At 41.2% G+C, this 11,128-nt stretch overlaps 1 protein-coding gene across 1 annotated transcript; it reads right to left on the minus strand.

The window, feature by feature from the left end:
* Positions 1-8,056: 8,056 nt before the first annotated feature.
* On the minus strand, positions 8,057-8,572 carry LOC101599885 (ferritin light chain-like). Its single transcript, XM_045139851.1, has one exon. It carries the CDS (start codon positions 8,570-8,572, stop codon positions 8,057-8,059), a length of 516 nt encoding a protein of 171 aa, XP_044995786.1.
* Between the last annotated feature and the right edge of the window lie 2,556 nt (positions 8,573-11,128).

The raw sequence follows: 11,128 nt of genomic DNA on the forward strand, positions 1-11,128 counted from the left end.
ACAATCAAATTACCCAAATGAAGTACTGTTATTTCTAATAGTAAGTCCATCAGTATTTCACTTGAGAAGCTTCCTGAAGAGGTCAGTGCATGATGGAATAGTTAGTGTTCTCATTAACAACCTAGTGGTAGATGCAAAGATGAATTTCATAGCGCTCCTTCTTCTTTTCATGTTCCACCGCATAGGTAGATGGCATCATCAAGGTGAGAAGCAGGAAAAGCAATTATATAGTCAGGTGCAGGGGAGGAGGTACAATATGACATAGTACAGCCAGTTCTCTGGTTTGCTAGGCAAAAATCATTGATACATTTAGCATGCAATCCAGTACCCAGAAATGCTTCAAATTACATTATTAGGACTGTATACAATGTATTTTTCAATCAGTATATGCTTCTTTTGCTATACTTGCCATGAGAGAACTACAGACCACCACACTTCTTTCAGCCAATTATGAATCCTTTTCATTAAGCCAGGAACTTAGAGCGGCTCATCACAGAAAGAACTCTCAGTGAAGAAGCTCAGGAGTGCAGTATTTTTAAAGGCAAAACCCATAATGACATCAATGACTGATTAAGGTTAGGGTAACCTTGTAACAACAGTTATTTGATTATACATCTGCTGTTTTTTGGTTATACATCCTGGAATTATCTTGAGTTTCTGGGCTATGGTCAGGGTCATGGAAAGCCCTGACTGTGCTGCCAACGTAGACAAAGCTATCTGGGGGTGGGAGGGTAGTGGATAAAAAAAGCACCCATTTAGTCACAAAAATGGAGTCAGGGCAAGTTTAGGACAAGATAGCATTACCTTGGTTATTTCATCCCCCCATTTCTTTTTAGGGGTCTTTTGATTCTTGACCATGGTTTAGGGGTAAATACAGAGTTGTGAGGATTATTATCTTAACTGAGATAATCTTTGGTTTTATGAATTTTAAGAGGCATTTTATTATGCAAGGTCCCCCTGAAAGTGCTATAAGAACAAGGAGCAAGGGGCCAGCTAGTCCTGTAAGCGGAATTGTAAGCCAGGGGTTCTAATCAAAAAGTGCATGTGTCTAACTATCTCTGACTTATAGAGCTTAATAGGGTGCAAGGTGTTATAAGAAACAGATCATTTTCCCAATAAGGCACAGCAAAAACCAGAAGGATTGGTGGACATTGAGTCCATTTTCCCCAATATCCCTTATTGAATTTCTCAGGCTTCTACTGTGTGTGGACCAGTCAGCTTCCAGGATTATGACTGGAGCAGAGCTATAGAATCTTCAAGCTTCTGCCATGCATAAACTAGTTAGCTTCGAGAGTGACTAAAGTAGGCCATAGTCTTCTTGTCAGGAGCAGGTGTCCTCTAGAGCTTGACCTTGAGGGGAATCCTCTATGTCCCTGGTGACCTGCCAGCCACCACAATTGGGTAAAGATGCTATGCTCTTAATTCTAGTGTGGTGAAACTATATTATATAAACTATGAAGACAATATCTGGATTTTTCAAATTTAAAGGTAAATAGTAACCAACTAATCAGGGCCAAGCAGAGGCAGAAGAACACATGAGTTAATGTATGAATTTAGTAGTGTAAGCCAGCATCAGACAGGAGAGCCTATTATTTTGAATGTTTGTTTATATTATAATGTGCTTATATTCTCTTATTGGGTGTTTAAGACCATGCAGGTAGCCAAAATTAACAATGCATTGTATTTTAAGAGGTCAGTAATGGCTCTGTAAGAGACTCTTAGGGACCTGTGAAAAGCTCTATGACTCTCAGCATTGTGTCATCTGCTAGGATAGGTCAAGGCCATGTTGATCAGGTGGCCTTTTCTCTTCTGAGAAGCCTGGAGGAGTGATTTTTCTGTAATGTGACTCTCCTGTTGCAGATACACTGACATGGAGTCCATTTCCGGGTTTCCATGTCCTCTCTGATCAAGAAGACAGGTAACTTACCAGAGGCAAGGAGCTAAAAGTGTCCCATCATCTCCTATGGCCTTTTGACCTGGGAGCAGGAACCAAAATATTGGCTGTCCTTTTTAACTCCGATATTTCCAATTGGCTTTGGCTTTTATATATGGTTATTAATCACTCAGAGAGACTGTACACATCTGGTTAGCAAAACAGATTTAGTTAAAGAAGTGCAGAACATATCTGGTTAACAAAAAGATCTGGTTAGAAAATGACACAAAATTTTTAAATCATTTTGATTAATGTCTAAGTTTAGTTGTCATATTACAGCTTAACACATATCTGGAACATGGTAATCAGACACATTTTATCTTTTAAGTATCTATCCATAATAAGTATAGGCAGAACATGTTAGTAGCCCTGGAAATGATATTCTACCAACAAGTTTAATCAATTGATTTGATCTAGAAATTGTTTATCAGGAAAAGACAAGACAGTATACAATCTTGGTGTCTGTGTTTGAAAACAAGTTTGGCTAATCTGTATACCTACATCTACCAATTAGCCTGAAAAAGCTGGAACAGAATGGTAAAGACATAGATAGATAGATATGATATACAAGAAGGAACAAATTTAAACAGTAACAAAACTTTGAAAATACAAATCTGTATTTTCTTCCTTGCTTTTTGTTGCCTGGAGACATATAAGATTTTTATTAAACAAAAAGACAAAGAATTTAAGAACATTTTTCAGTGAAGAATATTTGAACATTAGGTTGTATCCTAGAGAGGAGAACATGTCTTAAGTATCAATATATCTATAAGAAATTAACTTAAGATACCAGAAATGAGACAATTACTTAAGTAAAACCTTGACTGGGACTGTTTGATTACACACTGGTTAAGAATAGAGCAAAACTTAGTCATGTTAAACTAAACCAGCATGATTTTACCATACATTAGAAACATTTTGACAGACATAAAGTAATTTTGTGAGCAAGTACCTTTAACCATTGAGACATTTTTATAATTCAACATAAAGCAATATTTACGAGTGCTATACAAACTATATCAACATTATATGTATTTAGCAGATTTTCCTTAGGACATGGGTGCAGGGAGCGGCTACAGACGCCATTACAAGATGGCGCTGACTTCCTGCTGAGAGTGGTGACGAACAACCCCCTACTTGGTCATATCCTGGCGACAGTCTTGCTTGATGCTGCGCGTGCACATGATGTAATGCATTCTGGGCCTATCCCGTGGTCCTGGGTGATGGGGGAGCAGGTGGCGGCCAATCCGTAGGTGTCTAGTAGTATTACACCCTATAAAAGCAGCTACACTCCTGCGCCCCGGCCCCTCGCCATCAACTTTTCTGTTAACCAAGAGGCTCTCCAATAAAGTGTGATCGAGAAGGATCTTTGTTTGCTGATCATGCTTTTCCTGCGGGTCAGGGGGCTCGCAGCACATGGGGAGTTTCCTCGGGTTTCTATACAACAAAGTCACAATGACTAAATCACTAAATCACTTTTTTATAAGACTTAGGTGATAACCTCAATGATAATCATTTGGAAGGAACAGTGTGAACAAGACAAGAATCTTCTTAAAGTTACAGTGCTTTTAGATTTAATAAATTTATAACAGAAAATTAAATACTAATGGGTCAAGTTTAATCTTAAGATTTAGTTTTTTCAGTGAAAAGATTGACAAATAGAGGAAGATTGCTATTTTGGTAGCAAACTCTAGTCTGTCTTATATAAACATTATCATGAACAGATTAATATTAGTGAGATGAAGTTTTAACCTTGATATTTTAAGGCATGGTAACATAAATTCACAGCATGAATGCCATGACAGTCAGACTGACATAAGCCCTAGCAAGTCCAATAGTTATTTTATATATCCCAAGGAGTCTGTAATATGATTAAGCACTTTGAGTCAGTTCATCTATTTTGTCTTTAAACCTTCTGTTTAAACTTACTCATACATTTTATCCTCATACTTTTATATTATAATCTATGTAACCACTCTGTAACAATCTTAACAACTCTTTTTTATCAAACATTTCTAACATTTCAATTTTCCTTTCCAGCTTTTCCTTTTAGCCTGTTTATCTCATAATTCCCAGCAAAAATTCTTTAAAAACCATTTTTATTGTATAAATAAATCACATGTTTGTCCCATACCCTTACGTGTTTTTTTTTTTTCTTATCTCCACTCCATTGAGGGCCCTCCTCAGTGGGGTTATAAATGTACCAGCCAGTCTCAGTTGGAGAGACAATGTCTCAGAATACTCCTTGCCATAAGACTTTTTAACATGACCATTTATTTTCTTTCTTTCTATGTCAACTATGAAGTTCTTGACAGCTGGAGAGATGGCTTAGTGGTTAAAGCTCTTGCCTGCAAAGCCAAAGGACCCAGGTTTGATTCTCCAGAACTCATGTAAGACAGATGCACAAGGTGGGACATGCATCTGACATTTGTTTGCAGTGGCTGAAGGCCCTGGTGATTCCATTCAATTTCTCTGTCTCTTTCTATCAAATAAATAAATAAAAATATTTAAAGTCAGATATGTTGGTACACGCCTTTAATTCCTGCAGTCAGGAGGCAGAGTTAGGAGGATCACCATGAGTTCCAGGCCACCCTGAGATTACATAGTGAATTCTAGGTCAGCCTGTTCTAGAGCAAGATCCTCACTTAAAAAACCAAAAAGAAAAATAAAATCAAAAAGAAGTTCTTTGAAATAATTTTTAAATAAAAGAGTAGGTCAGACTTGATTTATAATATTCATCCAGAATTTGTCACTTGTTGATTTTGAAGCTTCTTTCCTTATAAGTTCTCTGAAACACATTTTTCAAAGTATGAAAGCAGGTTAGACCAATATTAGAAATTTTCTGACAAACTCAGTATTTAGTAATCTTGAATCTAAGCATCAGATAATTTTGAGGTTGTGTTTTGTGTTAGCAGTTTCTAGAACCATAAGGTGACAAACTTAAAAACAGTTATCACAAATCTCTTATAAGATGTTACTATCTGTTCACAGTAACTTGGGCAACTCACCCATCAACATCCTGAGATTCCTTGTGCCAGGAGACTCCTGGCTCTATAAGGTCAGGATGCCAAAAAGCAGAGCCAAAGGGATATTCCCAGGGGTGGTCTCTGGGCCTGTGAGGAACTGGGGCCTAGCACTCACCAACTGAAGAGGAAGGTGTAGAGTGGACTAGGAAGCCATGGGGACACCTGAAACTCCAAATAGATCCCAAAAGGAGCATGATTCTGCCCTCTCTAGTCTATAGTGTCCATCTTGGATCAGACCTAGTATCTAACCTTTTCTGATCAATCCCCAGCCATTGGAGCACAGTGAGAGAGCATACCCACCCCCCAGTGAAATCTGGACTACAGACTGTCCCCTACTCCAGTTTCCCCATTGTCAGTTTGTCCAAAGCAAGGGAGATAAAACCAATTTTGAAATAGATACATTTTCTTCAGAGCCAAAAGGCATGGAAGAACAAAAGCTGGAATTCCTCCCATTAGCAAAGAGCCAGGAATAATTTTAGTAAGAGAATCCCCTCCGATCTGGCCTAAGCATGTCATCCACATTAAGCTCAGAGGCCTTTGCATAAACTTGCAGGGAGACTTTAATTTTGCTTTGCCTCCTTCCATTGTTCAATCCCTTCCCCATCGTCAGGCCAGTAGTCCAAACAGCACTGTCCACCCTTCTCCTTCTCCATGGCCTTGGACGTAATCATTCCCAGGCACAGCCAACCATTATCTCATTACTGAAGAGTGTGTTTGGAGACTGCTGTGTGTGTGTGTGTTTTATGTTGGGGGTGGGTGATGGTAGGGGGATCTCTATCCTTGAAGCTTCTAGTCTGACTTTAGCTAAGCTTCTTTCCCCCCCGCCATATTTCAGAGAGAGTTTAGAATTTCTCTCAGGGGGGCATTTAACATTTAAAGCTGGCCATCCTAATTCACAAATTGGTCTTTAAATTTTCTGCTATCATTTTAATATCATAATCTCCTGAATATCCTTTTCTGAAGTTTGTTTTTTTCATGCAGTCCAGGACAGTGGACTTGGTGGAGGACTACCCCCTATTATGAATTTCCCATTGTGTTGCTGCTGCAGAACAGACACCAAGATTAAAACCATCCTGAGCATGCACTGCTCAGACAGAAATCACTCTGCAGCATTGGCAGTGAGCCATATACATACACATACAGACACATTTATACCAAGTGCACTCCAGAAGGCCATCTCACCCTGAGGTAACATAACTGTGTAGTCATAATAACTGCCATAGATTCACAATCAGAGGGGGTGAATCCAGGGGTGGGTTGGTGTGACTGAAAATTTCCCATCCTGGGAGGGAAAGGGAACAGTTGGGGAGTCTGTGGACAAAAGACAGAATGAACAATAGACAAGCTCAGGACAGGGTTTACTGGAACTGTCAATATAATCTGAGAAACGGAATAGGACCGGTCATGTAACATAGGCAACAAGTGCAGAGTAAATTTTCTCGTGGGAAGAGGCAAGTGCCCTGGGTTGGCTTCCCATCACTGTTAAACCAAAGGGATCTTGGTTTGTATACAGCTCTCCTGTCTTTGAGACAGATAACAAAAAGATAAGACAATATACATAGGATAGAAAACCCAGGACAGCCACTGTCCTGGGAAGTATTTGCATCATCTAGTGGATTGTGGCCCCAAAGTGGGAGAGGATTTACTGCTTCATAGCAACCCCTTAGCCATATGAGGTCACTACAGCCAATGAAGGACCCAGTCAGATCCCATAACTGTCACTGGAATCCCAGCTTGAGTCATGGAGTTTACAATTCTGGCCCAGTTTGTGACCAGCAAACTGGAAAATTGCACTGCCCATGCACACACTCAAACTCATGAAAACACAATCATTCCATGAGAGCAGGTACATGGTCTTAGATCTAAAAGATCCATCTAATCACTCATATAGTAATTTAGCTGGTCATGCACTCAAACAGAACTTAACTGATGTCTCTCATGAAAGGCAGAATCAGAAATCCAGGTCCTCTGCTACTGGAATCCCAATGTAATACTAGAGGATGAGGGAAGGCTCCTCATCAGGCTTTTCCTCCACCCCCGTTAAGAAGGTTCCCTGGGGGAGGGGGCTTTCCCCTTAGCCTAAAGAAGGCTCTGCATGAGGCCTATCCTTCCTATCTCATAGGAAGGCTCCTCCCATGGCCTGCCCTTCTTTAAACTAAAAGCAGTGTACAGAATTATCTCCTGGGAGAGTAAGGATAACTAGATCCATTTGGGTGTCTGGGAATACAGCAGTCATTCCAGACCTCTCTGGATTCAGTGGAAGGCATGGGGGAAATGGAATATCTTCAGGGGCCCCCTCCCCTACAACCTCTCCACTGAATAGGGAAGTCGGAGAGAGGCTGAGTCCCATAGGCATGGAGAAATCACACTGGGGACTATGAATATGATAGTCCATGCAAGAAAATTACAGACCACCATACTTCTTCAAGCTGATTTAGAGTCCTTTTTATTAAGCCACTGACAAAGAGGGGCTCACCCCCCCAAGAAGTCTCAATGAAGAAGCTCAGGGATATAGCATTTTTAAAGGAAAAGGACATCAATGCCTAATGAAGGTTAGAGTAACCTTGGAACAATAGTTATTTGATCATACATCTGCAGTTATTTTGGTTATGCATCCTGGAGTTATCTTGGTTTTCTGGGCCATGGTCAGGGTCATGGAAAGCCCTGACTGTGCTGCCAATGCAGAAGAGGCTGTCTGGGGGTGGGGAGGGGGGTTGGGTTAGTGGATGTAAAGTGCACATTCATTCACAAAATGGAGTCAGGGCCAGACCAGGACAAGATGGCATTACTTTGATTATTTCACCTTTTTGGAAAGATAAATTAAAGATCAACAGATTCTCCAACTACACAAGAGACTCAGAAAAGCCAAGAACATGCTACTTAGAATATCTACAAAAGTAAGCAGACAAAAATCCGAATACTAGCTTCTACCACATGTACTCACTTTTAAGTCTAGCTTTTTTTCTCTGAAAAATGAAACTTTTTGTTTACATTTCTTACATGCCTTGTGCTGATGCTTCTTGGATGGTAAAAAGCTGATATCGGAGGAACACAGCAGAGCTTTTCCAAGGCCACTGGTTCTCAGGAGCTCCTAGGCTCAGTTGAAGGTGAGCTTTTCAGAGAGATACTTACTTAGATTGTCCTCTTCACTGGCTTGCCCATGAAGGTAAGTCAGGTACTCTTCTATCTTCTTGATGACTTTCTGCTCCTTCTTTAAGAAGTGGATCTCCAGGAAACAGCAGATATTAAAATCTGCATTGGCAAAACTCAGTGTATGCAGATCCAAAAACATTTGGTTCAACTTCTTCTCCAAAGCCAGGGCAGTTTTCATGGCATCCAAGCTGCTATGCCACTCGTATGAGGGCAGCATCTGTCCATTAGGGAAGAGCTGGTGGTTTCTGTTATTATATTTCATCAAGAGAAGAAAGGCACCCTGACGCTTCTCCTCAGCCAGGTCTCGGAAGAAGTGGTCCACACCCTCCAAAGACATGTTGCCTTCGAAATAATACCCTAGAGAGAGGTAGGTATCTGTGGCCTGTAGATGCAAGCCAATCAGGCGGTCCACAGTGGCCGCCACCTGTGTAGAATAATTTTGACAGCTCTGGGCGTTCATGGCTAATGAACAAGATGCAGCTTACCAAGAAGCCTGGTGTTAGCTGCTTCCAAAAGCAGAAAATAGTTATAGATAATCCCAGAAGTTGCAAATAGAGGGGCAGGATTGGAGGGTGGTGGGCATCTAATGGGTAAGGATAAGAGTTTCCAATAGAACAGTGGGTGGAATCATAGGGTGTATACTCTCTCAGCCTAGTTTCTGATAAGATTATTTTTTTTTCTTGCAGTATTACAAAGGATTCTTTGTTCCTTGTCCCAGTTTTTGAAATCGCAATTCTAAGGTTCAATAAGAACATTGAAAGTTCTCAAAGTGAAATCTCTTTAAATGTTCATTTGTGCTTCAAAACTCCCTTGATGTATATGGAAGTTGGATGTGTACTTTTGGAGACAGAGGCTTGTGTCTTAGGCTGGGTTTAAACTCACTATGTAGCCAAGGATGGCTTTGAATTCCATATTCATTCTACCTCCCAAGTGCTGAGATTACAAGTATGTCCCAACATACTCAGCTTATTTCATTTTTTTAATCATGGAAAAATCTCACACCTTCAAATGTCTATTTTGCCCAACAGAATTTTCACTTTTTTGTGGGAAAAAGGGGTTTATTTTGGCTTAAAGGCTTGAGGGGAAGCTCCACGATGGCAGGGGAAAACAATGGTATGAGCAGATGGTGGACATCACCCCTGATCAACATAAGGTGGATCATAGCAACGGGAAAGTGTGCCAAACACTGGCAAGGGGAAACTGGCTATACCACCCATAAACCTGCCCCCAACAATACACTGCCTCCAAGAGGCATTAATTCCCAAATCTCCATTAGCTGGGAACCTAGCATTCAGAACACCTAGGTTTATGGGGAACACCTGAATCAAACCACCACCTTTGAAGAGATCACTGAGATCAGTGCCAGTCCCTGTCCCCTGAGAAATGAGCACACCTGCTAACATTAGAAGAGGGAAGTTTGTGTGGCTGTACCTTCAGATCACATGACACTTGTCAGGTATTTTAGTTCAGTTTGAAAAAAGAAGCAGGGCTGGAGAAATGGTGTTGTAGTCAGCTCCATGCTATTAGGATGAACATAAGGTAGATATAGTTTTGGGGAGGAAGGTATTTATTTGAAGCCTATGAATCCAGGGGAAGTTCTATAATGGTGAAAGAGGCTAGCCTTCCTTCACAGATCCACATAGGGAGAGAAAAACCACCACCAGAACCACCAAAAGCAAGCACACTCCAGCAGAACAGAGCCCCAGAGCTCACTTTGCATACCTTAGGCTAGAAATCAGATCTGCCCCCACAGACACCTCCTCCAGCCAGGTGGTGCAAGACAAGCTTTTTAATAAAAAATTACCCTGAGTCTGTTGGGGGAACATTCAAACTACCCACAGATGACTAAGCAGTTAGAGGAACTTGATTACAAAGTCTGAGCTCGGTTAGATTCCCCAGTACCCGTGTAAAACCAGATACACAAAGTGGCACATTTGGAGTTCATATTCAGTGGCAGGAGGCCCTGGCCCGCCCACACTCACTCTTTCTGTGTTTGCCTCTCTATCTTTCTTTCTTTCTTTCTTTCTTTCTTTCTTTCTTTCTTTCTTTCTTTCTTTCTTTCTTTCTTTCTTTCTTTTTTATTAGTTTTCTATTCTGCAAGTACAGGCAGTTTGGTACCATTATTGGGCTCATCTGTGACCTATCCTCCTCCCCATTGGCCCCTCCTTGTTGATGTAAATGGGTCATGAATTGTGGAGTTAGCCCACAGTTATTGGTAGGATAAATGTCTCTGTATATCATGACCCCACATGTGGCTCTGACATTCTTTATGCCCCTTCTTCCACAAAGTTTCCCTGAGCCATGTTGGGTTCATTTTTGGTCTGCTTCAGTGATGAAGTGTTGGGGGCCTCTGGGGCTCTGGCTCTCTGATTTGGTAGGCGTTGATTTTTCTCTGTGTTGGTCTCCTTCCCCCTTGTGCTGGTATCTGGTTCATCAGGAAAACAGCACCCTTGCTTGTTTTGCCAATTTTCCTTAGTTTCAGTCAGGGCCCTTTTGAGGTATGATGGGTTGGCTCCCTCCTTAGGATCTGCATCTATCTGAAAAAGAGAAGCAGATTCTCCAAGGGAGAGTAAGTTAGCACCAGGACAAATGAGATAGCCCTTACTTTTTTTTTATAGATAGTTTAATAGGTGTAGGCCCTCTTGTAGCCTATGGTAGCTTGATATTGGAGAGTGGTCTTATGTTTGGATGTGGTTCTGACTTGTTTCCCAGCTCCAGCTATGGGTCTTGTACCACTGAGGGGATCAGTTAGCCAAATCAAGAGCAGTTGGTTCCCCACCATGGCTGTGTGCCACTATTGCACTTGTGTGGGCATCACACCAGGTTATATGCTGCTAAGTAGATTGGACCATGAGTTGCTTGGACAGATATTGGTCATTTCCCCCCGTCGCCCATGTAGCACCTTCTGGCACTAGACGCGCTGACTGTCTGGGGACTGACTCTCTCCTGGCTTCCAGCCATGCCATTCCATTTTACATGTCAGCTACATATGGTATCTTTAGCAATAGGGTCTTAC

Source organism: Jaculus jaculus, chromosome X, assembly GCF_020740685.1.
Source record: "Jaculus jaculus isolate mJacJac1 chromosome X, mJacJac1.mat.Y.cur, whole genome shotgun sequence".
Lineage (NCBI taxonomy): Eukaryota > Metazoa > Chordata > Mammalia > Rodentia > Dipodidae > Jaculus > Jaculus jaculus.

Bases quoted from the DNA above. Each gene is read 5' to 3' on its own strand.
- LOC101599885 (XM_045139851.1), bottom strand. From the start codon at position 8,572: ATGAACGCCCAGAGCTGTCAAAATTATTCTACACAGGTGGCGGCCACT.